The following is a 25,653-nucleotide window of genomic DNA, read 5'->3' as shown; positions in this document are numbered from 1 at the left end:
GCTCACAGACACATTTTGGGGAAACAGGCAGCTTACTAAAGATTTACTTGTTGTTGTAATTTCACACTTGAATGGGGGTCCAATCGACCCTAAAGTTGTTAGGAGCGAAAACGAAGTCAACTGAACTGTACCAGTTTGACGTCAATGGTTGAAGCCCCAGCATCCAGTGAGTTCTCAAGCAGTTCTTTAACTACATTCGTCACCGAAGTGATGACCTGTGAGCTGGACAACAGCCGCACAGTGTCTGCGGACAGCTGCTTCATGGAGAAGCTTAAAAAAAATAATAATAATTAAAAAAATGAAAAAAAAAAGAGACTAAGAAAATGCTATTTGTGACTGGGTCGCTAAAAGATGGCGTCAGTAACGAGTCTGTTTGAAACCGATTAACGAATACTTAACACGGAGATTTACACGTTCATGGCAAAGCTGAATGTTGTAGATTAGCTCAAATGCATTTATTTAAAATAATATATATATATATAATTCAATATAATATATATTTAATATTTATGGTACTGCGTGCAAATTGCTGTCTCGTCTGCGACTGTTCCATAAACAAATACGGAAACAGTCCTATCCTATTCCCGCCCGGTTTTACTAAACGCTGATTGGTTGCCAGTGAAAAGTAGGTGGGATATATGTAGCCACATTTGTCCAAATTTTAAACTGCCAGGCACGCCGTCGTTATAAATTGATCCTGTCTCAGCCTAAATACTGAATATAACTCAAAACACAAGTGCCATTTGTCATTTTTTGGTGGGGGAGGTTTAAAAACACTGTAGTGTAATTATAAATCCAATGAAAAGATACACCATTGATCTAACCTTGTAACCTTGCAAAAATACTGGGGTAAGTTTTCAAAAAGGGTTTACTTTATTACGTCAGGTACTCTGAGTTTATCTACTTCCGCTTTGTGTGTCTACCTTAAGTGAAGCGCATCAACAACAAGGTTGTTTTCTATTTCTCTTCGCTGTTGATCGTTTCTCCAGGCACCTCCACTGTTCGCTGCTATAACCTGTAAGTCTCCGGGCCCTTTATGTCTGTAATTTTCATCTAATCGAATCAAAAATAGATCATATTCACCCATATTTTGTGCCATCTGCTACAACAGAATTGTGCATTGCTAGAAGTGAAACAGACTTACGTTTCCAAAATCTGTAACAATATAATAATAATAATAAATAAATGAATATAATAATATAATGAAGCTATGTTTCAGTTGTTTTTCCAGTTGTGTAAGTTATAAGTGACTGGGTGCATGCACAATCAGACGCACTGATCCTATCTAACATCTGTTGCCCCGAGGACTGTGGCTAAGAATGTGTGTTTTCTTGCATAAATTGTTTTTACGCCTTCATTTTTATGAAAAAAGACAATGAATTTTATAAAACAATATTCAACATGTTGTTCGGGTTGTTAGCAGTCTGCCTCACAGTCGATAGGTCCTGGGTTCGAATCTGGAGTTTGCATATTAGGTTAATCAAACCATATGTATGAATGTAAGTTTGCCTCTGAATGGCAGGGTTTGCCTCTGAATGGCAGGGTTTTAAAAAATTGAATATAAATAAATTCAGGATTTTTTTTCTTGCAGGTCAATTTGATCCTCACTACATCAGGAGGGTTAATGCATTTAAAAAAGTGTTATGGATTACTTGATTCATTTCCTTTAACCCACCTGTTATGTGTTGTTTTTGTGGTACATAGATGTTTGTGGGTCAGTGTGACCCACCACAAACTTGTAAAATACAAAATAAATAAAATGTGGATTTAAAAAGTATATGTACTTAAAAGAGTAAAGTAACAAAAAATAAAGCTAACAAAAGTTTTATCTGTTTTAAATAGATTTTTTAACTTTAAATTGGGTTAATTCGACCCACAATGGAACAGTAGGTTCAACCCCCGATGTAACCCTTCTGTTACATTGTGGGTCAAATTGACCCTTTTTAAAGCTTGAAATCTAGAAAATGTACTGCAAAACATATTATGCCAGCCTTATTTTTTTATTTTCTTCTTTTAATTATTTATGTAGTTTTTATTATTGTATTTTTTTATTACTAAACATGTAGCCTGTCACATGGACCATTAACATTTTTGGTGTGAAAAATAAAATCAAATAAATAAACAATGGTTCACATTATCAATGTACAAGGAAAAGCTCACTCTTCTACTTTGCAGTGTTGTAAACAGTGCAAGCATTCATCCAGGCTGGAAGCTGAAAGCGGGCCAGGGAACAAAGTTCAGCAAGATTGGCTGATGTATTTTCTTGTATCTAAAACGCATACGTTGGAATCCTTGTTTTTTTTTATGGCAGTTGAATTTCCTTTTGGGGGGCGGGGGGTCTCTACATGCCAGAAAACTCACCTATTTTTGCAAGTGTGTTGATCTTCTATCTAAATTTATGTATTTAGCGATTCTGAACGTGACTTCCCTAAATCTCACTCAGTATCACTTCTTGGGAAAAAACTCTTAAAAAAATCAGCCCCAGTTACACTGATCCACATAAAATTGAGTGGGCACGTCTAACAGAACAGGATGCACGAAGAAGTCTCAAGACCGAGGAACGAGCTAACATTGCCAAGCTTTATATCCTGCCCCATCTAATGTGGACAGAGCGAGGCGTCAAAGTTTGATCATTTTTGGGATTTGCTATGAAAAAAAAAAAAAGGGTACGAGGGCCTCTTCATCACCGCTTGTGATGTCATGATTCTTTTTTTCTTTTTATCTGCCAGACCAGCATGAATGTGGGTGTGGCACACAGCGAGGTGAACCCAAACACCCGAGTCATGAACAGTCGAGGCATCTGGCTGACCTACGCACTTGGTGTGGGAATCCTTCACATTGTGCTCCTGAGCATACCGTTCTTCAGCGTGCCAGTGGTGTGGACGCTCACCAACGTCATACACAATTTGGTGAGTAGAACTGGGTTTTTTTTTGTTTAGGGGTCTAAATATGGAAGTTCAAGATATTCGGAAAGTCACTGTGCACTTATATTACAGGAGGTATATAATATATTCTACATTGAAAAATACAGCATCTATTAATAAAAATATGAGTACACAGTCACTTTTCGAATACAGTGAAACCTCGATTTAACGGACTAATGGGGGAGAGGTCATCCGTTAAATCAGATTGTTAAATTGAAGCACTTTTTTTGTGGCCTAAAAACACCAGTACAGTCCAAAATTATTGTTTTGTACTTTTTTCGTGGGCAAAAAACACCCATTACAGTACAAAATCATTGTAAATAAATATTTAAAAATCTTTAAAAGTCAGAGGACAAAGATGTCAAAAAAATTATTGAAAAAAACCACATCTTCCATTTCGAAGTATAGCAGATGTACAGCAGTTTAATGGATAAATATGATTCCGAATGCGCCTTCTGCTTTTTGCCTTCCGGTCTTCGGCTCTATCCGGCGCTGTGATGTCACACTAGCCAAACAGCCTGTTCATGCAGTGTTGTGTGCTATTGTTCCATGCTGTTGTTCCCGTCCTCATATATTTGTTGTCGTATGGTTTAGCGATTTCATGATGGTTGATTGTGTGGCATTTGGTTGCACAAATCGTTCAAGCAGTGGCGAGAGTTTCTTTGGCCTTCCAAGTGAAAAAGCAATACGTGACCATTGGATAGGGAAAGTCAATCAACGGGGGTAGCTATGTGGTCAGCAACAGGTGCCTAGCAAGCATTCCAAACTCTGTGCTGATCACTTCGAACCGAAGTGTTTTGAGAAAGACTTGGCAGAAAGCATTGGATATAGAGGTGTAGTTAGGTAGAGGCTGAAACCAGCTGCGGTGCCAACTATTTTTCTTACGGCCATCGGGACCTCAACCACCAGCAAGAGAATCAAATCTTGCAGCCGCCACGGTGCAGTGGCGAATCGACGCAGACAAGAGGTGTAGATTTCCTTGTATATACCTATGACTCTTATGGTTATTATGCACTGGGCAGTAGGGGAAAAAAAGACTCACGCAGTACTTTTCAGTACTGTCGTCTGTACTTTTGCCTATCTGACAAGCCAACAGACACGGCAAAGACTTTCTGTGCGGCGTGTTATAAAGCTACTGGAGCAAGTGGCACACAATATATAGGAATACTGCATACTATGTAAAAGCTTGTGCCGTGTCACTGAAATAATATATATAGTCGTGCTAAAAAATATTTGCACCTATGGGGTGCCAATATTTCTAGCCATGACTGTATAAAAACACATGCTTTTGACATACCGTCACATCGACCCAGTGGCCACTTCTGTTGTACACCTGCTACTTGGCTGCTCGTCGTCGTCGTCACTGTCAGGTTCCGACCTCCTGATCGGCTCAAACATGTACGGTTTGACTATGCCAAATTCACTTGGGTGCTTCTGTACGTCGAAATCCTCCGCCTCCTCATATTCCAACACGTTGCTCGCCATTGTGTATAGAGTGTAGCGCGCTGCGTTTGTCAATTGCGACGTCACTACCGGTAGCCCTTGCGGTGGTTAGAGTAACCACACCCCGGTGTCTCGAGCTTTGAGTATGCTCGGGGAGTGCTCAATACATGTAACAAAACCTCATTGTTAGCTAAACTATAGTTGACAACTTGCTGGAAGTGACGTGCATGTATTACATAACATAAACAATGCAAATATGAATTTTAACTGACCCCATAACTTCTTTGTCCTCTGACCTTTAAAATCTTTGAAAAATTTAGAGATTATCCAAATTTACCTCACTGGTGCATGAAATGGGTGATTTTGAGCTCCAAGTGGACACTATTTTCTGCGGTCAGGTATGTACAGTACTACGTCAAAAGACACGCCACAAGGCTAAAAATAAACTAGCTTTTGGATTCAAATATACTGTACACGATGGCGACGCGGAGTAAATGTCTTTTTTTATGACTTAAATGGGGGAAATGTATTTGATATACAAGTAAATTGAGTTATGAGCTTGGCCACGGAACAAATTAAACCCAAGTCGATGTACCCCTGTTTAAGCAATGGAGCCATTTTGATTCGTCTATCGGTGTAACACAGTGAGACCATACAAGCTTCAATGCTGCACGCACGAACGATCTGCAGGTATTCTGCTGTCGTCAGTAGTCTGACATTGCTTTGTTTAAGATATTTGCTCTATTCTAGGAAGCCTGTCCTTGATAGTGATAAGATCCTGTAGACTAAACAGGCTCCACAGACATCCACCCATCTGTTTTCTGTAGTGCTTTGAGCTCTAGCAGTAGCATTTGAGCTCGGGGCCTATCCCAGCTGACTTTGGGCAAGATAAGTGGTGTACACCCTGGACTGGTCCCCAGGCAATCACAAGGCACATATCGACAAACTACAACCATTCACACTCACTTTCACACTGATGGACAATTTATAGTCATAAGATGAGTTTTGGCGAAAGAAGCGGTGTGTATACTGGTGACTTGAGATACGAGCTGCCATTCGGCCAATTCTTTTTATTTGACTTACGAGCAAAAATTTGAGGTAGGAGCACTGTATGGTGGCAGGGAACTCAACTCAATTCACTTCACAACAAGCAGCAGTTCGGCAGATGGTTAACAATTCTTCAAAAAAGAGCCTTCAAGCTGTTTCAAGTGATGTTTGATACCACTTTTTTCAGATTGATTCTTATAGGATTATTTGGATAAACTATATTTTTGCTTGGTTGAAGATCCATTTTGAATACAAAAGAGAAAATAAAACCTTTCACTTAATAATGTACGACTAATTGGTTTCCTTTTTAATATATTCAACAGTTTTTTATTTCTTAAATTCACATTGTGAATAAAAGATAAGGCATTATTTTTTTTAATACATGAACAGACTTTGTGCATCTTCACTTAAGCAGCTAGCATTTTGTGACATATCATTACATTAGGTTCATGGCTGTGCATTTATGATCTTAGACCAGCTGACTAGGAATAAGACAAATATTTTGGTTATAATAAAAGAATAACAAGAAAAAAAAATAAGCACCTTTCATCCAAACTATAAAAAAAAAGAAAAAAATCTAGAGTTTCAATTTGACCCACAACATTAGTCCATTTTGACAGTACTGTGTTGAAGAATACAGATGGTAGAACTACATTTTGTCATAATCACAACTCGAATGGTTCCCCAAAAGTGGTCTGGTCTTGTTGTTCCTACCCAGAGTGGCTTTTTATCTTGACAGGGAATGTATGTGTTTATGCATGCGGTGAAAGGGACGCCTTTTGAGACCCCCGATCAAGGAAAGGCCAGACTTCTCACACATTGGGAGCAGCTTGATTATGGCGTTCAGTTCACGTCTTCCAGAAAGTTCTTTACCATTTCCCCCATCATCTTGTAAGTCACAGGAATCCTTTTTGTACATACATATACATATGTATACAAATAATTACGTATCCTTTTTTTTGTTTCAGGTATTTCTTGGCGAGTTTCTACACTAAATATGACGCGACGCACTTCATCATAAACACTGCCTCACTTCTAAGTGTGCTCATCCCCAAACTCCCGCAACTGCATGGTGTTAGAATCTTTGGGATTAACAAGTACTAAATACTTCTCTACACTACCTCTATCCAGTTCTAGTGTATTCTGTAATGTGAAATACAGTACATGGTTCAATTAGTGTCATTGAGATCAGTGAGATAAAATGTTTAAATGATGCAACCTTTTTAAGACTGGATGAAAACAACTGGAAAAAACAACAAATTATTTTCACTGAAGAAGATAAAAATATTTATTGGGATTGGGGGGAGGGAGTTCATAAAGTTTTCTGGATAATTAAACATGCACTTGTTAAAATTGAACCAGTAATCAACATCGAGAAAAAACGTATTATTTTACATCACTGCGAGTTGAGTGAATAATGAGATATTAAAAAAAAAAAAAGTTTGCATTTAGGAAACTTTTAGGATTAAACATTCCCCAGGTCAAATTGACCCGGGAACATTATTGCTGTTCTAGAGAAACGAACCTATGAAGAGGCAGTAATGTTGTGGCCCAAATTGAACCAAACACACACATTTCGGACACTTTTCTGGATAATTAAACATGCCGTGGGTCACCAATATCATTGCTGTTCATGCAAAATGATGTCACGTTTTAAAGTTTCACAAAATCAAAAAGGTTAATACACTTAATCAACATACACATTTATGGATAACGAAAAATTCCCCGAGTCAAATTGACCCAGGAGCACTATTGCTGTATGTAACAGGAGGTTGAGTGATGCGTTTGCAGTCTGGTCTGACCCGGGCTGGCCCAGGTATCAGTGAGGCTTTTGGTTGTTTTTGTTCTTTATCTGACTTGAATTCACACAGTGACACTAATGACTATGATGTTTGTTTGTTTTTTAGCCACAGCAATGCCCCAAATGTGTTTTTTCAACAAACGTTTACTTCCTTAGGAGCCTAAAGGATTTCCTAAAGGCTGTCAGTGTATTCACCCTTGAGTAATTGAATGGAATCCTCCCTTATTTACAATATGTGTGTGTGTGTATATATATTCTATGAATACCTTTATGTCAATCACAGGGTAGGTGTTTTGACCATTTCTTTTGTGACTGTTAAGTATTTTAGTGGTGTAAAAATGTTCTTGGAGAAGTGAGAGAAATTTCTATTGATTGAGAAAAGTCGAACTTATTGCAGGTTTTGCCCTTCCATGGGATCCAACTGTCATCATTGTTTCATGTGTGGCTCATTTTGTATTTATTTTTGTCCAGGTAAAATAATTAAAAGTATACAGTACATTATTTTGCTTGTTTGGTGTCATTGTCCAGGCGGAGGACCTATTTTACCCTACACCGAGCAGCACATTTTCACTCAGGATTGCCTTATCTAGTCTTGAGATTTTGTTGTACTTTGCACATATTCAAAAGTGTCAGTTGTAGTATAGCAGTCCTAGAACATATGCCTCCATGTTTCACAACAGATAGTGTTATTTTGTGTACACATGACCCAGGCAACATTTTTTGGACAGGGTGTCTCGAATCTGTGCAAGGTGCAAGGAAATCTTGAGATCTGTCAAGGCATTCTGGAGTGAAATATGCTGCCTGGTGTCAAAAAGCCAAATCTCTTGTCAGGTTATGGGGTTGCTTTGCTACATTAGTGTTTCACATTGAACAGAGCACTGTACCTACTGTCACACATGGACCAGACAGTTAGCCTACATTCTGGGTCTGCTTTGGTGCATCCGGAGCATCTTGAATCTGTGCAGGGTACAGCGAAATCTCAAGGCTTCTTCTGGAGCGAAACGTGCTGCCCAGTGTCAGAAAGCTTGGTGTCAACCACAAAACAACACTGAGAACAATCAGTATTTAATAAAAAAATTTAAGGAAAATAAAAATCATGAAATATACATTTCAAAGAGACCTACTGTTGAGCTCCTCACACTGTTGGCTCATGACTCCTTTGTAAACCTCAAAACGGTGGTTCAGGTCTTTCTGTGTGTGGATTTTGTACTTACTCCCCAGGGCTCCGTCAGCAAAGGCCGCACCGTAGAACACGCGACCTATCCGCGAGTGGACCAGTGCCATAGCGCACATGACGCACGGCTCTCTGGTGACATACAGGTCGTACCCAGTGCAGATGTACGGCTGCTGCGCAGAGTCCGAGACAGGCGTCAAAATTGAGCGACAAGCGGGGTACAAGTCCAACCGGTAGCAGCCGCCACCTTGTCCACGGGCCACCAGGTCAATGCACACCATGACGGCGTGATGCAGCGGGTGTTGCCCTCGACAATCATGGCCCACCGCGACTATCTTTTCAGAGACCGGATCCACCACAGCGGCCCCCACAGCCTCCATCCCCAAGGCCTTCCCTTCTTGGGCTGCAGCCAGGGCCGCCGACATGTACGTGTGCATCTGGGCTTTCTGGCCCGGGCTGAAAGACTCTCCTCGGAGGGCGTCGGTCACCTGCTTGTCTTCGTGGAAGGACGTGGGCCAGTGCTTGCTTGCCAGCTCAAATTGGGGTCTGGTCAAAGGGGGGCGAGCAGGAACCTTGACCACGAAGGGATCGCCCAATCCGTCGCATCTAACGCTGAACAAATCTGAGTCTGGCACTTCACTGACCAAACACAGGAGGATCTCCAGAAAGTGAGGGAGACCTTCCTCTGCCTTGGTCGCCCGGACCCTCTTGACGTGTTGGAGGCCTGTCAAGGGGTAGAGGCTGTTGAGCTCTCGAACCAGTCGGGACGCCGCTCGCTTGTCGAGGACGGGTGCAGCGAAGGCATCAATCAGCTCTACGGCTTGCGTCTGCTCGTCCGAGAGGACTGGGTACGCAGTCCAGGAGTCGGGGTCGCACGCCTCGCCTTTCCGCCGCTTGAGTTCTGGTTCCATTGTTTTAAAAGTCCTCCTGTCGGATGGGATTCACACCAAATTGGAGCAAAATTAGTGTCTATGCACACAGCAGGCAAAGGGGCCAGATTATATTCTCTCTATTCATTGATATCTAATCTTAGTGTAGATACCTGTGACCAAGACCAAGCTTTGACCTATTTAGAAATTTCATTTTAACCTACACAGATTCAAGACACTGTGTCTGATGTAGCGAAGCAGCCCCAGACCAAACAAAGACCAAGCTTTCTGACACTGGGTTGCACATTGTTTTTTTTATTTCATTACATGTAAGACGGGGAAAAAGACACATGAATACACAAAATATAAATGAAAAGGACCAGAGGGAAGAATATTTTCTGCCCCCCCTTTTTTTTTTTAAAGTCTTTAAATGATTTTTAATCTGTTCTGTTTTAATCAGTCTTAATTACACATTTCATAATTACATAAAACCCTTATTTTATGATCTTTTTAAATATACCGATCTTGACTCTTTTGTTTCTATTTTTAGTGTTCCTTAACTTAACACTTTTCACTATACTCATTTGCATCACAGTAGTTTTAAATCTTGGTATTTTAAATACTTCTATCCATTTCAAATTGTGGTTGCTTACTCTTTTTACACACTTTATATGAATAGTTATTGGTATGATATTTTTATTAGCCTTCTACATAGTTTGTAATGTTTTAAAATCTAAATGGAATGGAATGGTAATACTTTATAATTTATGAATAATTAATTAGAGGGATCTCTATGGTGACTTATTTATTTTTAAAGCTCTTCTGTAAAATAAATGTTATGTTTTACATGTTGATCCCCATATTTCTACACAGTAGATCAAGTATGGAACAATCATTACGCTGTTATGATTGTGTGAAAGGAACTCTGAATGCTTCAGCATACCATGAGACAGTCAAACAGTTTGGGGATTACCCCTTCCTGTTCCAACATGTCTGCACCAGTGCACGATGCAAGGTCCATAAAGACATGGGTGAGAGAATTTGGTACGGATGAACTTGACTGGCCTGCAGAGAGTCCTGCCCTCAACCCGATAGAACACCTTTGGGTTGATTTCGAGTGGACAGTGAGCCGGGCCTTCTCGTCCAAGATCAACATCAGTATGTGACCTCACAAATATGCTGCTGGAACAATGGGCAAATATTCCCATAAACTCACTCCTAAACCTTGTTGAAAGCCTTCCCACAAATGCAATATACTCTATAGTGACAGGTTGAACAATTAAATTATCTTCCAGATGGCAGACAGAACAAGGTACTATGAAGACACCTGTTCCCATTTATACAACAAAATAATAGCTTTGTGTTCAACTGAACGGGCCTACTTTTCAGACTAAGTATATTGAGACAAGATCCATATTTCATTATACAGTAGATCCACCTATTCAGGTTTTTCTTTGCATGTTGTGGAGGAGCCAAGTTTAGCCTGGGTTGTTAGTGGAACTTACGGTGATCCTTTGCCACACATACATGTGCACTTCCGGTTCATGTTGTTCTAAATCAAATCTGGAAGACATACACTATTAAGGGCAATGTTGTAAAATGAGTTTTAAGTGATATTTAAGTTTTTGGGGATCAAAGGCTTTGATATTTCTGGTTTAAACTATTAAAATAGGCAATTATAAACATTTTCCAGGAGTGTCAATTACTTGCAATTTTTACCTTTTCAGGGCAGGCCTCAATAAAATACCTGGGATTTTGTGTACTTTTTGCAGTTTGTTTGGTGGTGCGCCATGAGATTTTTTGAATGATGTAAAAATGTGCCTTAACTCAAAAAGTTGACAACCACTGGACTAGTCCACTGTTTCCCCCCATTCACTTCCCCCCGAAAAGAAGCTTTGTCTTCAAGACTTTAGGCACGTGTCGAATGGTCAGCGACACCCTGGTCCCTCGGGTCAGCGTCTCACCCAGCTGGGCCCCGGCAACGTGCAGGTTCAGCACTTTGCCCGTCAGCACGTCCCGCTCACACGCCCCGATGCCATGGAGAACGTTCCGGTATGCGTCATCCTGCAGCACCAGCAGGCTCCGTGGCCTCAAGAGCAGCGAGAATAGATGGCGGTCGCCTTCCAACGCTGCAACTGCATTGTCATCGTCGACCTCCAACCGGCTGACAGGCGTGTAGAAGTCCAGTAGTGCGTGAGAGCCCAGGGTGATGGTGGTGACTGTAGGGTGGTAAAGGGGTCCATCCTCGTGGGGCATAATCCCCTCTCCTGGTTTGTACTCATTAACCAGCACGTGGTTGGCCGTTTTTTTCGCCGAAAGCTCCGTGTGAGGAAACTTTCTGGCAATATGCCTGAAGCCAGGCTGGCATCTTCTCCTCCAGCATCCCTTTGGGATGCGGCAAGCCTCCCCAGTTCTGCAACCTCCTGCCGGATAACTGGGTCCACTTGGGTTTGGGCGACTGATAGACCTGCTGCAGGAGCCAGGTTTCCTCCTCTTCGGATATGAACGCAGGGATGTAATAAACTGTAGGGGGAGCGCCGTGCACGAGAAATTGCCTTAATTCCTCGGAAATAAATGGCCGGTGTTCCATGTCTCCTTGAGGGAAAAAAATTACATGGAAAGGTTTGGGATATAAACTCAATTTTAAAAAGAGAGGAGACTGTCGCGCGTGAGCAGGAAGAAGAAACCAAAGACTCAACCATTGTGTTGCAACAATACTGCACAACTTAAAACCATAACGTCACATTGTTTCGGCGTATTAACACACTAATATGCAGCTTTACCTCCTTTCGGACATCAACGCTGTGCTCCTCCGGCATAAAAAGAGCCAATTAAAAGGCGGCCCTCGTGGTGACGGTTCAGTGCAGCTGACTAACGTGTCCCCCCCCCCCCCAAAAACGGAAATAACTTAAATTTGACTCATAACGTTTGAACGACTACTTTTGTAATTTTTTTCATGCTAATAATTACACAATTTATGTGCTGTTTTTGTTGATGTATTGGGTTTTTTTTTGGTCAACATTATTTCTTGTTTAAAACCTTTCGGCATTTTTGTGGATGCACGAAATTATTTACATGTGACACAACTGTGGCCGCAAAGTCATCGAACTATTTACGCTTTAGAAAAAATACTCTTCTTCTAATATTTGCTGTTCTAGGTTACTTTGTAACGCGTTACGTTATATTGCACCTGGGGGCTCCGTAATATTGTACTAATAGTTCTTTTAATTTCATGTCGTATTTATTCACAACACGTAACTATTTGCAGTAATGGAACAAATGTAACGTTGCGCTCACTAGATACTCCGGGCCGGTAGGTGGTGGTAACCAATTTTACGTGCATGGCATGACATGAAACGAAGGAGAAGAGGACTTTCTGTTATTAGTGAATCAAACTATTTTTAAAAAAATTATTATTATTAAACCGTCTTGTTAGATGGAGTCTTCCGCAGTCACTTGTCCATTTAAAGTCATTGTAAATATCCGTTAGCAAATAGCATGTTCCCTTCCAAAGTGAATAGGCTCATCCAGAGGTTGCTGCTGTCATTTAAACGGCATCGGTATGGCGACGCTGCCATGGGGAAAAGCTCCTCCGACTCCTGCTCCTCCCAGCTGGTTTTGGGCATCGAGACGAGCTGCGACGACACCGCAGCCGCCGTCCTCAGCGAGACGGGCGCGATACTGGGAGAGTCCCTTCACTCCCAGAAAGAGGTCCACCTCAGGTAGGAGTAGGACCACCTGTTCACCTGTCATTCCAATGCCATGAGAGTTAAAGACCCTTTAACAAAAAAAAAAATCTTTAGTCACTGAAACAATTTACATAATGTGACAAACAGTATTATACATGAGCGCTGTAACAGATACTAGGTATGGTACTCAAATGTTCAAAATACCTTTGTAACAAATGTATCGAGGATATCATTAGATAGAAGAGTATTACACGAATAAAATGAGCCCTAGTTTTAAATATCAGATAAGAATTAAGGATTTTGTGCCACTTTTACGTCACAAATTTACCAAAATCTTCTGCCCAGTAATCAGAGCAAATCATTAGGAAGCATGACCGAAACCTTGACTCTTTGGTAGAAAAATGCCCGGATGTTCGTTTTATTAGATGTTTAAACAGGCCATTTTCAGATTTTTCAATGGCGTCTGCTCGAGCGATCTCATTTTTAGGGTCGAACTGAGAGCAATTGCATCGCTAGAATTACTTTGAACAGGAATAATAATAGTGAATCAAGGACATGTAGGGTTCTATCGTGGACGAATCCTATGAATGTGTGATTTTCGACGCTGAAATTGAGGAACATTTTCATCTTTCTCAGAAGCACAGAAAATCTCAACTGAATTGAAAAACGTAAAAATGAAGTGGTAAAGGGATATCCCAATAACATAATCTGAAAAAGAACAAGCATTACTTTGTGTGAAACAATGAGAAAACGCAATTTTGGTGGACTTCCCCTAAATTCACATACCCTATTTCCGGCACAGCGAAATGGTAAGAAAATGGCAACCGTTTTTCTGGACGAAGTAACATATCTATAGATACTACTACAACGACCCCAACATCACATGGAGGGTTGGGAAATACTACTAATTTGTGTCCACGAATTAGTTGTAACATGCACACGGAATACTAATTTATGGCCACAAATGTTTGCACAAAATACAAACTAATAATACAGTGTGCTTCAACTTCGAGTCACCAGATTTCACCGATTTTGTGATTCGAGCTGTCACTCGGCCAGTGTTTTTTTTGTCTTGAGTTGCGAGTGTGGGGAAAAGACAGGCCAAGTGCTTGCTTCCAATTGTATTTTGGCAGTCTCAGTTGAAGCTGACTATAAAATGAAACACAAAACAAAAATAATTACACATTGTGTATTTACACGAACCACATTCCTGTCCTCCAAAGGTCTGATAGCTTATTGCTAACACATATTGGGAAACATCATAGACAGGCTAATAAAATTAGCATCAATATTATGGTCATTATAAACCTTCAAACAACTTATATTTGAGCACAAATTGAAGCAACACATGGAGACAGACAATATTAAAAAGCTCACAGGTATATTCATAACAATATACCTGTGAGTATTGTATTATTATTGTTTTTCGCAGAGAATATTATACCCTGCGAAAAACAACTAATATTACTGCAGCCTACTGAGCAGTTGTGACCGTCCTCTTCCTGTATACAGGATGTGTCTGATTATCCTGCCCCCTGGTGGTCAAGGCACACACACCAGAAGGAGCAGTATAATACCCACTGATTTATCATTCGAGCTCTGCGGGATATAGTGATATGTATCGTATACAATCATACGATCTAATCTCCTATTGTTTATATTGTTATCTCTACCTTGCAGGGAATCATGTTATTTATTTTTCTTCTCTTAGTAATACTTTTACTGAATAAATGGTGGGCATGCAGTGCTGTAAAAAATGTATCTGCCCCTGTTCTCAAATTCTTATTATTTTGCAAAGTTTCCCCACCTTAATGTGTAAGATAATTAAACAAATGTAAATATAAGACAAGGATAACCCATGTAAACATAAAATGCAGTTTTTTAACAGTAATTTTGTTTATTAAGGGAAAAAAATCTATTCAAAGCTACCTGGTCCTGTGTGTTAAAGTAAATTCCCCCCTTGTTAAATCCCGAATTAACTGTGGCTAATCACATTTTATGGAAAGCTGAGTTCATTTTCAATGACCACATCCACCACATACTTTTTCATGTCACTGTACTTGAATATTGCTGGAAGCACTGTGTTGTATTTATTTTAATTCTTTGCACTTTACTTATTTATTTGGCTACGGGATATTTGTGTTGTATTTTATTTTTACAAATCTTGTACTCTTTCAATTGTGTGGTCTATATAAAATATGAATTATAAATAAATGAAGAACATGTGAAAAATTTAAATGTATTGAATGTAATTTTAAGGAAAGATATTACACCAGGATAAATATCGTTATCGGGATACAAAATTACCTGCAGTATATTGGGGTATAAAATTGTGTCCATGGCGGCACGGTGAACGACTGGTTAGCACATCTGCCTCACAGTTCTGAGGACCCTTGTTCAAATCCGATCTCGCCTGTGTGGGGTTTGCATGTTTTCCCCGTGCCTGTGTGGGTTTTCACTAGGTACTCCGGTTTCCTCCCACATCCCAAAAACATGCACGGTAGGTTAATTGAAGACTCTAAATTGCTTGTAGTTGTGAATGTGAGTGCGAACGGTTGTTTATGTGCCCTGCAATTGGCTGGTGACCAGTTCAAGGTGTACCCCGCCTCTCGCCCAGATTCAGTTGGGATAGACTCCAGCACGACCATGACCCTACTGAGGCAAAGTGGTGGGGAAAATGAATGAATGAATTTTGTCCATATTGTACAGCTTATTGAACAAGTTTTTGATCCATTACATTCTGTTTAATTACGTTATTATAGTACATTTTTATACAATACAAAACCATATAGTCCTCTTTTCCTCATTAGAAATCACATTTTAAAAACATTTGGGGGGCAGAGGGCTGGAATGGATTGATGTCATTTCCATTCATTTCTGTTGGTCACGGAATGGATGGAACTCGTAAGTCAAAGCACCACTGTGTTAATATCATACCTGGGCAGCTGGGTAAACAAATCGAGCACACCTTCTCTAGAAACAGCAAGGTAGAGGAACAGCAGTGATTCCCAACCTCTGTGCCGTCCCCGAAAAAACTGTGACTCTCCCAACGTAGGACTGGCGGCATCATCCCCGTTGTGGCCCAGCAGCTCCACAGGGAACACATCGAGCGCGTAGTCCAGGAGGCGTTGGACCAGAGTGGCGTGGACCCGGCTCAGCTGTCGGCCGTGGCCGCCACTGTCAAGCCGGGCCTGGCCCTGAGCTTGGCCGTGGGTTTGGAGTTCAGCCAGAGTTTTGTGAGGCGGCACTGCACGCCCTTCATCCCCGTCCACCACATGGAGGCCCACGCCCTGACCATCCGCATGCTCCATGCTGTTTCCTTCCCCTTCCTGGTGCTGCTGGTGTCGGGCGGTCACTCGCTGCTCGCCGTGGCTCGCGGCGTGGACGATTTCATTCAGCTGGGTCGCACTCTGGACGAAGCTCCAGGTGATGCTCTAGATAAGGTAAGACTCTTTTAAGTCATTCACGCCCGTGAATGGACGTTTATATTCATCAACTGGAATCTAACCATTTACAGTAGCCCCTCGTTCATTGCAGGGGTTACCGTCAAGAAAACACCTGCAATAGATGAAATCTACAAAGTAGTGACCAATTACCGTTATATTTATACTGTATACATTTTAAAGTTGTCTATATGCTATTCAATGTGATAATATGATACTTTAGAGAGGTGCATGTATTTATTTGTCCACTTGGGGTCCCCATCATCCACACACTCAACACAAGCACATGCCTAAGTCAACCCATGCGAATGGCTGATTTGCTGGCTAAACCATTAGGCAATGTGCCACACAGTGACGGGCACGGCGTTGTAGAGAGTGCAAATCATGGCGCTTGCTGCTGCTTCACTGAAATCACTGCAATGATTTTTTTAACTACAGGTTCTAGAAAATCAAGCTAAACTTTGCTCTGTACTTGCATTTATTTCATATTATGAGTGTGTGCATTAGCTATACTTTACGTCAGGCTAGGTTGGTATTTGTAAATTTATTTCATGAAACTCACCGTGGCTTGTGTTGAACAGTGCTATTCCTATCATGTTCACTGCAGTACTAAGCAACTTGGTGACCTACCAAATGTTCGAGTGGAAATTTCTCAGTAAGGTTTCTTTTTCTACAAACTAAAAGAGCCTATTTGGCCTTATGCGAGTCTTTGTTACCACATTATAGTCAAATAGCCAGCAATGGTAACTGAACCAAAAATACACAGGTGAGTAACTGCACTACACTTATCAACAACAAAAGATCTGTAATGCACTGAATCCGCAATAAATGAGCCAAGATATAGCATGGGATTACTATACTGTCACTGTCGAATATATTCGTCAAGAATTGTTTCCAACGGGTAGGCGTGGAAGAGGGTATCACCCAGCTTGTCTGTGAAATTCAAGCTGCTACTTTACTGTAATGATGAACCGATGCTACAAGATGGCAGCGTTGCATCGTTTTGGATTTCAGATCTGAACGTCTTTTGAGTAGAACAAAGATTAGGGTGTGAATCTCACCTTGCATACAGTAATTAATGTATTCATTTTTTGTGACATTTTTGTTTGTTGGTGTACCGTGAGATTGTTTCCATGAAGGTTGGAAATCACTGTCCTAGATAGATTGGCGAAGCTTAATTATGAAGCTATATTACCTACACCATCTAATGTGTTTGACTGATGTTTCTGTGTTGTTCAGGTGGCAAGACGTCTGTCACTCATCAAGCACCCGCGTTGCTCCACGCTGAGCGGAGGACAGGCCATAGAGCTGCTGGCTAAGGACGGCGACCGGATGAGGTTTCCTTTCAAGACGCCCATGGGACAAACGTACGACTGCTGCTTCTCTTTTGCCGGGCTACGAAATCAAGTTAACATGACCATAGAGAAAAAAGAAGCAGAGGAAGGTATGAGGACACCCCGCCCCCCCCCCAAAAAAAACCTGTCTCAGTTGTGTCTAGGGCTGAAACTATTAATAGCATAATCTGAATACCTTAATTTCTCAATTGTAACACCCAGTTTTTCTCTTTTAAGAAAGCTCAAATTTTCCGAGTGCTTATTGCACAGGAGTACAAGCAAATATGTACAAATATTTCGTCCCGCCAACGCGATTGCTACACATCATGCTTCCATCTTGTGAGCAAGGGGGACACCGCAGATATAAATAGACACAACACGCCCCTTTTGATAATATAATAATATATAATGAATAATGAAATTTCTTTGAGTAAAACTTTGAATAAAGTTGATTTTTGAGTTGTCTGAGAGAGTAAGGTTTGGGTAAAATTTGGGTGCTTGTTATATTTGCGTACAATGTTTTTCAGGCAAAAATCATGAAAATATGGCGTGGTTGTTATAATTGAGAAATGATGGTTGTTTGATTACAAAAGAGTACTTGTAGCAAAATCTCTGCCTTGAAGCTTCAAACCTTGATTCCATGATTAATTGATGCGATAGTCGGTAGAATACTTGATTTAAAAAATGGTCAATAGCTGCAGGTAGGCATGGGCCTGTTACCAGTTTCAGGGTATACAGTGGACCCCCACATATTTGTTTTTTGGCATTTGCAGATTCAACTATTTACAATTTTTTTGGGTAACTTATCTGCCGTTTTTCATGGACACCCCTGCTTATTCATGTTTTTTTTTTTTTTTTTTTTTACCCAAGCCCCCACTTTTTTATGCCATTTATAATGAGTGTCAATTATTTTCAAGGATTTTTGCCATTCGGTCTGGCCTGGTCCCTACCCGCCGCGAATAGCAGAGCTCCACTGGACTGCGGTTTTAAAAACTGCTGAAACATTCCATCAGCTATTTTATTTTTTGGGGGGAGTTGTCGTTTAGTTTTTTTTGAGCGGTCAGTGCATGAAATGTGACACAACCCCTCCCCCTCACGTTGTTGGTGTGAGCAGTCAGTGAGGGTATGGCGACTTAACACTGTCTTGAATGAATGTTTGAAATCAGTTACAAGAGTTACTGTGTCTACAATTTGTGAAATAAATACTAGGGTATAGTAGAAGAGCAGAGAAGTGGCTACTGATTTTCTGAGAAATAAGTAGTTTTACTGTTATTCTACATTTTGATTTTAAATTAAATTATTTATTTTCTTTTTACATTTACTAATGTACCTCCGGAGCACGTTCAACAGAAAAGTGAGCGTGTGTATCCTGGGGAAAATGTATGTACTCAGCAGTGCTTCTTGAAAAGTTAAAATAATTTTGTCCCAGTCAATATTATCACCAACCAATACAAAATTGGGTGGACATGTCTGTCATATTAGTCTGTAGGAACCATGCACCAATGTGCCTTCGTCCGCAGGTATTGAACGTGGAACTCTGCTCTCCTGCGTGAACGACATAGCAGCAGCGACACAACACACGGTCGCGTGTCATCTGGCCAAGCGGACGCATCGCGCCATCTTGTTCTGTAAGGCCAATGGACTGCTGCCCTCGCTCACGCCCACACTGGTGAGTGTGTGTGTCACTCTCCAACATGACCAACTCCAGAAATTCCATCCATTCATTTTCCAAACCGCTTATCATCAGTAGGGTTGCGGGTGTGCTGGCGCCTATCTTAACTGACTCTGGGTGACAGCCGGGGTACACCCTGAACCCTATGTGCCCAATCGTAGGGCACATATAGACAAACAACCATTCACATTCATGCCTACAGACAATTTAGAGTCTTCATTTAACCTACCATGCATGTTTTTGGAATGTGGGAGGAAATCGGAGTACCCGGAGAAAACTCACGCAGGCACTGGGAGAACGTGTAAACTCCACACAGGGAGGCCGAATTTGAACCCGGGACCACAGAACTGTGTGGCAGATGTGCTAACCATTCGGTCACCGTGCTGCCCATTCCAGAAATTATTTGATGAAAATAAATTAACTTTCGTGTCATGTTGTGGGTCAAATGCACGGTTTTAAATTTTGAAATTCCACGGGGAAAAAAAGGATTTAACTGCTAGAATATTTGCTTCATTTTAAATTGAACAGAAGTATATTTATTTATTCTAAGTATTACAGCTTTTTATTTTTGTATTTATTTTTTAAAAAGCTATTTTTAAGATGATGTATTTAAAGATGGCGGCACGGTGACCGTCAGAGCGTCTGCCTCACAGTTCTGAGGACCGGGGTTCAATCCCCGGCCCCGCCTGTGTGGAGTTTGCATGTTCTCCCCGTGCCTGCGTGGGTTTTCTCCGGGCACTCCGGTTTCTTCCCACATCCCAAAAACATGCATGAGGATAAGCGGTACGGAAAATGGATGGATGTATGGATGGATGTACAGTATATATGTAATGCGAATGGGTAAATGAATTGTACTTATATAACTCTTTAACTTCACCAGTGGTTCCCAAAGTGGGGGTCACGGGATAAATGAATGAAAAAAATTGCATTAATAGCAATGTTGAATATAAAAAAAAAAAAAAAAAAAAAGAAACCTGTTACACTGAACAGAAGTACACAGTTAAGGTGCTTGAAAACAGTTATACTTATTAGAACCTGCAGTTTTTGGCAGTTCACTTTTATTGTTTTAAAAAACGTTAAGGTTTGTAACAATTACGTGTGAAATAAACCAAATGTGTATGTATGTGCTGTTTGTTTATTCATTTTGAGAGGGGAGGCAAAAATTTCTTATGAACCAAAGGGGGGCCCAGCAGAGAAAGTTTAGGAACCACTGAACTACACTATCACGGTGCGCAAAGCGTTTTACAGGTGCTCACGCATTCACCCACACCTTCATACACCAATGAGCGCCTGCTACCATGCAAGCGCTGCCAGGCTCAGTGGGAGCAATTTGGGGTTCAGTGTCTTGCAAGGACACTTGGACAGTGGGGATTCGAACCGTCAACCCTTTGGACGACTGTCTCTACAACAACAAATCCAAATACTCCTAAATATTACAAATATATTTACTTTATTTGTTTTTGTCTTTAAAAAAATATTAGATTATTTTATAATACAATGTATAATACATTATTTATTTATGTTTAAAATGTTCTTTTTCTAAACATTAAAAAGAAAAAAAATAAGGCCAGCAGAATACTCAGAACACAAGGTTTTGAAATAAATTTAAAATATCACATACTGCAAAAAAAGTTTATAAACATTGTTTTTTTTATTTAAAAATAATAAAGACCAGAAGAATGTTTGATCCTTTTTCTCCTAGATTTTCAAACAGGCAATTTAACCCACAACGTAACAGAAGAGTTAATGAATGAATTTAAAATACATAATTTAACAAAACAAAAGTTTAACCCCCCCTGTTATGTCACAGGCCAAATTGACCATTTGAAAAGGAAGTCAAAATTGTGTATACAGTTGTCTGGAGTCCCATTATTCAACTTTGATGTACTCTAGGTTGTGTCTGGAGGCGTGGCGAGCAATCAGTACATCCGCAAAGCTCTGGGCGTCATCGCCGAGGCAACCGGCCTTCGCCTGCTCTGTCCTCCTGCCAAATTCTGCACCGACAACGGCGTGATGATTGCGTGGTGCGTTGCCACAATTTCTTTGGACTGACACGTCGCTTTTTATTGACCTCTTTGTCTCCTTGTGTAATCAGGAACGGTGTTGAGCGACTCAGGGAAAGGAAGGGAGTACTACATCCAAACGTGGACGTCACTTACGAACCCAAGTATGTACGCACGCATAAAGAATATTATTCATGATTTTTTTGTCATGCAGATTTAGTCGGGATACCAAACTAAGTTAAGATCAAATATTGTGTTGTAGAGCACCACTGGGCGTCGACCTAACGTCACAAGTGAAGGCGGCGGCTATCAGGGTGCCGTCAATCCGGATGAACATCTCATAGACTATGAGAACATCACCAGGATCAATAGCGTGGATATAAGAGGGCTTCAAATAAAATGTCCCAAAAAATAGATTTAAACACAATTCTTAATTAAGGGGATGTTACTTGAGGAAATCATGACATCTGAAGGACGTTTGCCAGGTTTGTCCTGTCGTGACAGATTCACTCTACAAACCACATGGGGACATGATGTCATTTCAACACAAATTGTCAGATTTTATTTGATTTCTCTTTCTTGACTGCATTAAAATGTACACAGATCTCAACTGCAGATTTTGAAATCAGTTCAATTCCAACATCTGTCACCTTTTTCCCCAATTAACCCTCAACATCCATTGATCCATTTTGAACACCGCTTATCCTCGTTAGGGTCGCAGGGCGCTGGAGCCTATCCTAGCAGACTTTGGGTGAAAGGCCGACTACACCCTGAACTGGTCGCCAGTCAGTCGCATGGCACATATAGACACGGACAAACATTCGCACTCACATTCACACAGTCACTGAGTGGGAACTGAACCCATGCACCAAAGTCAGGCGAGTACCACTACACCACCACTGTACCACTACACCATCAGTGACTCAACTCTCACATAGTAAATGGTCCATTTCACATATAGTAATTGTAATACAATGGTTAGTAGTGGAGTTCATTGTTAACGCCACTGCTAACAATAATGCAAAAACATGATACAAGATAAAAACATGTTTATTGGGATTTTGTTTCCCCCATTTCTGACACTTTTGGACAATTAAACACAACTGGTTCAGATTTACCCTGCGACATAATTGCTGTTCCTGAGACACAAAAGTAACAATATTGGGGGGGGGGGGGGGGGGTGTTATTGTTTATGACACTTGGATAGACACACCCTGGGTCAAATGTTTGCCCTTCCTGTAAACCAAACAAAACGGTGTTTTAGGGGGGTCTATTCTGTGCCTAACAGTTTTGCATAAGTAGGCATAACCCGGGTCATTTGTTCCAATGACCCAGGGAGCTGCTTGTTGTTCCTAAAAAAAAATTTAAAACAGTGTTTTGAAGGATTTTTATTTCCGTTTTCTGACCCTTTTAGATAAACACTCCCGGGTCCATTTATTATTGCTGTTCCTTAGAAACAAAATGTAACACAATAGATAACTTGATAAAAGCACCTCGATCGCGTGGTATTAAAGATTATTTTCAGTTGTACAAAATGAAGCACCCTCTGTGTTGATACAGATTAAAAAAAAAAAGTTTTAAAACTTCGGTGCCTTCAGACCCCAAAACACATTGTAGATGAAAAAAAATGGGGGGGGGGGGGGGGGGGGGTGACGGGCCAGAGAAGAAATGATAACTCCTTCAATATACTACAAGTAGAAAGGACTAGAGCTCATCATGTTGATAAATGTTGTACTCATTGGCACTGATGATACCGTCTTTGTCGCCGTCGGTCTTGCGGAAGATGTCTGTGATAATCTTCTCGTAGAAGGAGTCGTCTCGTGGCTTGCCGTCTTTTTCAAACTCCAGCTTCAAGTACTCTTTGATCTGTAAATACAATTGGACGTTGCTTCAAACCCATATGGATCCAATATTTTGTAATACTGTCATTGTTCTTACCTCGGTCTTTGTGAGACTTCGGTCTTTATCGGCATCTATTTGTCCAAAAGCTTCCATGCTGCGTGGACCCCTGGACACGGAGAAGAGTTCCACCTCAAATACCACTGTCGCATTGGGTGGGACAGGACCTGTATTTAAAGGGGTCTTATGATTAAAAAACATATTTATTGACGTGTACACTAATAGCTGGGTTTGTGTAATTTGGTGGTTTGGTAATGAAGGGCCATATTCACAAGTAAAAACACATGCCACGAAAGTTAATTTAATTTTCATTCTGTTTCTGTCTCTCTAAACAGGGTGAGATTGACCCAGGGACATTTGCTGTTTCTAAGAAACCAATCCAACAAATGTATTTTGGGGGAGGTTTTATTCTATTTACGACTTTTTTTGGGATGATTTAACAAGCCTCAGGTCAAACTGACTGACAGATGCGTGAGGTTTGCATGCAGACTGGTACAAAGAGGGCATGCGCTTTCAAGCCACAAAGTAAATGAAGTGAGCAGTCGTACAGCAGAAGTAAAGAACCTTAAAACCTGTGTGCATGCTTACAGTCATGCCACGGCGAGATGAGAAAGGGGAGCGAGGCACTCTTCTCAGCGAGAGTGAGCTGTAAGGCAAAGACACAATATGAAAGAAGCTCTTGGCTGTGATTGGACAAAGACACGAGCGACGGTGTCGTCGAACCGGCTACCTTTGCCTTTCTCTCCAAAGGCCAAGGCCGATGGAACGGTTATTTTCCTCTTCTCTCCCGCGCACATGTTGACCATCCCAATGTCGAGGCCCTTGATGACTTGTCCCACACCCAGGATGAACCACTGCGGGTGGCCGGCTTTGTCGTGTCGGCTGAAATGGGAAAAGAAAAAAAAAAAATCAAATGGACCACTTTCACCAATCAACACGAAATTGGGTGGACATGTCTATCACACAAGGACGCAAAGAAAAAAAAAGTCTTAATGGCCAATAATATCGAACAGGAAGTCACAGCCATTTTCAGTCACAGCCAAAATGGCCATTTTGAGGGTGAATTCTCAGATGTGCGCCCTGTACAGTTGGAAAAGCCAAGGCAAGTTTGGCCGATCGATACGAAATTGGATGGACATGTCTATCACAACAAAACGCATGAAAAAGTCTCAAGGACTTATACCCGATATTGCACACAGAGTCGGACATTTTTGCTTGAAGCAGCCATTTTGGTGGAAAAGGGGGTGTGATGTCTTGGACATCGCTGCTGCTGCTTCTTTTTTTTTCTTCCTGAAGGTAAACGGGTTCATTCACCTGTTCAAGATCTAATATGCCAGAAAAACTGGTGTCATGAAGTATTTTGTTACAATTTTGTTGGGTCGGTAATGGGATTTTGTTAAATCTCCACCAGGGGGACTTTAGCAATATTATTGAAATATTGGAGAAACAAATAAATTAAAAGTCCTTCAAAGAAAAAGAAACATTAATTTCTGTGACTAGGAGGTGTAAGACACGTTTTCCCACTGACCTGCAGTAGAACTGCGACCCATCTTTGGCGAGGAAGCCGTCGTAGTGGACGTTCATCAGGTCTCCCTTCTTGCTCCTCTTTTCGCACGTCTCGGGCTGGTACACCACTTCGATCTTGACCTCATCGTCCGCCCAAACGCTCGTCAAACGGAGATGGGAGCACACAAAGACGCACAGGGTGTAGTAGCTCACCAACTTCCACATGTTTGAGCAGCGACGCTTGCCCAACTGCTGCAGTCGTGGCAACTTATATCCTTCTGGCGTTTAGACACTAGAGGGCGTGGTGGAGCACGTAATAAGTGATGCTTTGCCCAGAGTTGCGTCTGTCAGGTAAGACCGAAGATCTGTGAGGCTTGTTGGTTTCTGTCGTGGAACATCTATCCATCCATCCCGTTACAAACCCAAATTCCAATGAAAATGGGACATTGTGTAAAACATGAGACAGACAAAATACAATGATTTGCAAATCCTTTACAACCTATATTCAATTGAATACACTACAAAGACAAGATGTTCAAAGTGATTAACTTTAATGTACTGTGTTTTTTTCGCAAATATTCACTTATTTTGAATTTAATGCCTGAACACATTACCAAAAAAAGAGCTTGACAGGGCATGTTTAGCACTGCGTTGAATCACCTTTCCATTTAACAACACCCAAAAAACATTTGGGAACTGAGGACACTCCCGCGAACCGCGTGAAGAGAAGCGGCTCAGAAAATGGATGGATGGAACTGAGGACACTAACTTTTGAAGCTTTGTACGTAGAATTCTTTCCCATTCTCGCTTGATGTTCAATTTCAGTTGCTCAACAGTCAGGAATCTCAT

The 25,653-nt window shown here is 41.0% G+C and overlaps 6 protein-coding genes across 9 annotated transcripts in view; 2 read left to right on the top strand and 4 right to left on the bottom strand.

Moving 5' to 3' along the window:
- The window catches only part of pms1 (PMS1 homolog 1, mismatch repair system component), a 51,913-nt gene extending 51,359 nt beyond the window's left edge, over positions 1 to 554 (bottom strand). For all 4 annotated transcript variants that reach the window (XM_061692927.1, XM_061692928.1, XM_061692924.1 and 1 more), the window contains exon 1: positions 132 to 554. In XM_061692927.1, coding sequence (XP_061548911.1) covers positions 132 to 263 — 132 coding nt within the window. In that variant the 5' untranslated portion in view covers positions 264 to 554. The remainder of the gene's footprint in view (positions 1 to 131) is intronic.
- A 363-nt stretch (positions 555 to 917) lies between these two features.
- Positions 918 to 7,716, top strand: ormdl1 (ORMDL sphingolipid biosynthesis regulator 1). The gene is made up of 4 exons (XM_061692330.1): positions 918 to 1,017; positions 2,730 to 2,909; positions 6,154 to 6,305; positions 6,383 to 7,716. The coding sequence occupies exons 2-4, from the start codon at positions 2,736 to 2,738 to the stop codon at positions 6,516 to 6,518; spliced, it is 462 nt and encodes a 153-aa protein (XP_061548314.1). The 5' UTR covers positions 918 to 1,017; positions 2,730 to 2,735; the 3' UTR covers positions 6,519 to 7,716.
- A 609-nt stretch (positions 7,717 to 8,325) lies between these two features.
- adat3 (adenosine deaminase tRNA specific 3) lies at positions 8,326 to 12,107 on the bottom strand. Its single transcript, XM_061691995.1, has 2 exons — positions 12,042 to 12,107; positions 8,326 to 9,316 (listed from the first exon to the last, which is right to left on the bottom strand). Exons 1-2 carry the CDS (start codon positions 12,053 to 12,055, stop codon positions 8,326 to 8,328), a joined length of 1,005 nt encoding a protein of 334 aa, XP_061547979.1. The 5' UTR covers positions 12,056 to 12,107.
- Positions 9,565 to 12,098, bottom strand: alkbh6 (alkB homolog 6). Its single transcript, XM_061692329.1, is given in 2 exon segments — positions 9,565 to 11,565; positions 11,567 to 12,098. Coding segments are annotated over 2 exon segments (717 nt in total). The 5' UTR covers positions 11,849 to 12,098; the 3' UTR covers positions 9,565 to 11,130.
- Positions 12,108 to 12,357: 250 nt separating the features above from the next.
- Positions 12,358 to 22,550, top strand: osgepl1 (O-sialoglycoprotein endopeptidase-like 1). The gene is made up of 7 exons (XM_061692895.1): positions 12,358 to 12,980; positions 16,003 to 16,390; positions 17,630 to 17,834; positions 19,245 to 19,393; positions 21,290 to 21,420; positions 21,492 to 21,563; positions 21,662 to 22,550. Exons 1-7 carry the CDS (start codon positions 12,757 to 12,759, stop codon positions 21,741 to 21,743), a joined length of 1,251 nt encoding a protein of 416 aa, XP_061548879.1. The 5' UTR covers positions 12,358 to 12,756; the 3' UTR covers positions 21,744 to 22,550.
- Positions 22,235 to 25,058, bottom strand: fkbp7 (FKBP prolyl isomerase 7). Its single transcript, XM_061692896.1, has 4 exons — positions 24,827 to 25,058; positions 24,029 to 24,180; positions 23,338 to 23,465; positions 22,235 to 23,265 (listed from the first exon to the last, which is right to left on the bottom strand). The coding sequence occupies exons 1-4, from the start codon at positions 25,027 to 25,029 to the stop codon at positions 23,104 to 23,106; spliced, it is 645 nt and encodes a 214-aa protein (XP_061548880.1). The 5' UTR covers positions 25,030 to 25,058; the 3' UTR covers positions 22,235 to 23,103.
- Positions 25,059 to 25,653: the final 595 nt, after the last annotated feature.

This window comes from Phycodurus eques, chromosome 12 (assembly GCF_024500275.1).
Source record: "Phycodurus eques isolate BA_2022a chromosome 12, UOR_Pequ_1.1, whole genome shotgun sequence".
Classification (NCBI taxonomy): domain Eukaryota; kingdom Metazoa; phylum Chordata; class Actinopteri; order Syngnathiformes; family Syngnathidae; genus Phycodurus; species Phycodurus eques.
Note: the sequence above shows the minus strand (reverse complement) of the source record. Positions and strands in the feature narration are given on the sequence as shown.

What these genes read in the sequence shown, in the direction of transcription:
- fkbp7 (XM_061692896.1), bottom strand. Translation starts at nt 25,029, where the DNA reads ATGTGGAAGTTGGTGAGCTACTACACCCTGTGCGTCTTTGTGTGCTCC. An exon ending in CTTTGGAGAGAAAGGCAAAG is followed by an intron (nt 23,466 to 24,028) that starts GTAGCCGGTTCG and finishes CTTTAAATACAG; the next exon opens with GTCCTGTCCCACCCAATGCG. An exon ending in GAAGTCTCACAAAGACCGAG is followed by an intron (nt 23,266 to 23,337) that starts GTAAGAACAATG and finishes TTGTATTTACAG; the next exon opens with ATCAAAGAGTACTTGAAGCT.
- ormdl1 (XM_061692330.1), top strand. Translation starts at nt 2,736, where the DNA reads ATGAATGTGGGTGTGGCACACAGCGAGGTGAACCCAAACACCCGAGTC. An exon ending in CCAACGTCATACACAATTTG is followed by an intron (nt 2,910 to 6,153) that starts GTGAGTAGAACT and finishes TTATCTTGACAG; the next exon opens with GGAATGTATGTGTTTATGCA. An exon ending in ACCATTTCCCCCATCATCTT is followed by an intron (nt 6,306 to 6,382) that starts GTAAGTCACAGG and finishes TTTTTGTTTCAG; the next exon opens with GTATTTCTTGGCGAGTTTCT.
- osgepl1 (XM_061692895.1), top strand. Translation starts at nt 12,757, where the DNA reads ATGTTCCCTTCCAAAGTGAATAGGCTCATCCAGAGGTTGCTGCTGTCA. An exon ending in GAAAAAAGAAGCAGAGGAAG is followed by an intron (nt 17,835 to 19,244) that starts GTATGAGGACAC and finishes CTTCGTCCGCAG; the next exon opens with GTATTGAACGTGGAACTCTG. An exon ending in AACGGCGTGATGATTGCGTG is followed by an intron (nt 21,421 to 21,491) that starts GTGCGTTGCCAC and finishes TTGTGTAATCAG; the next exon opens with GAACGGTGTTGAGCGACTCA.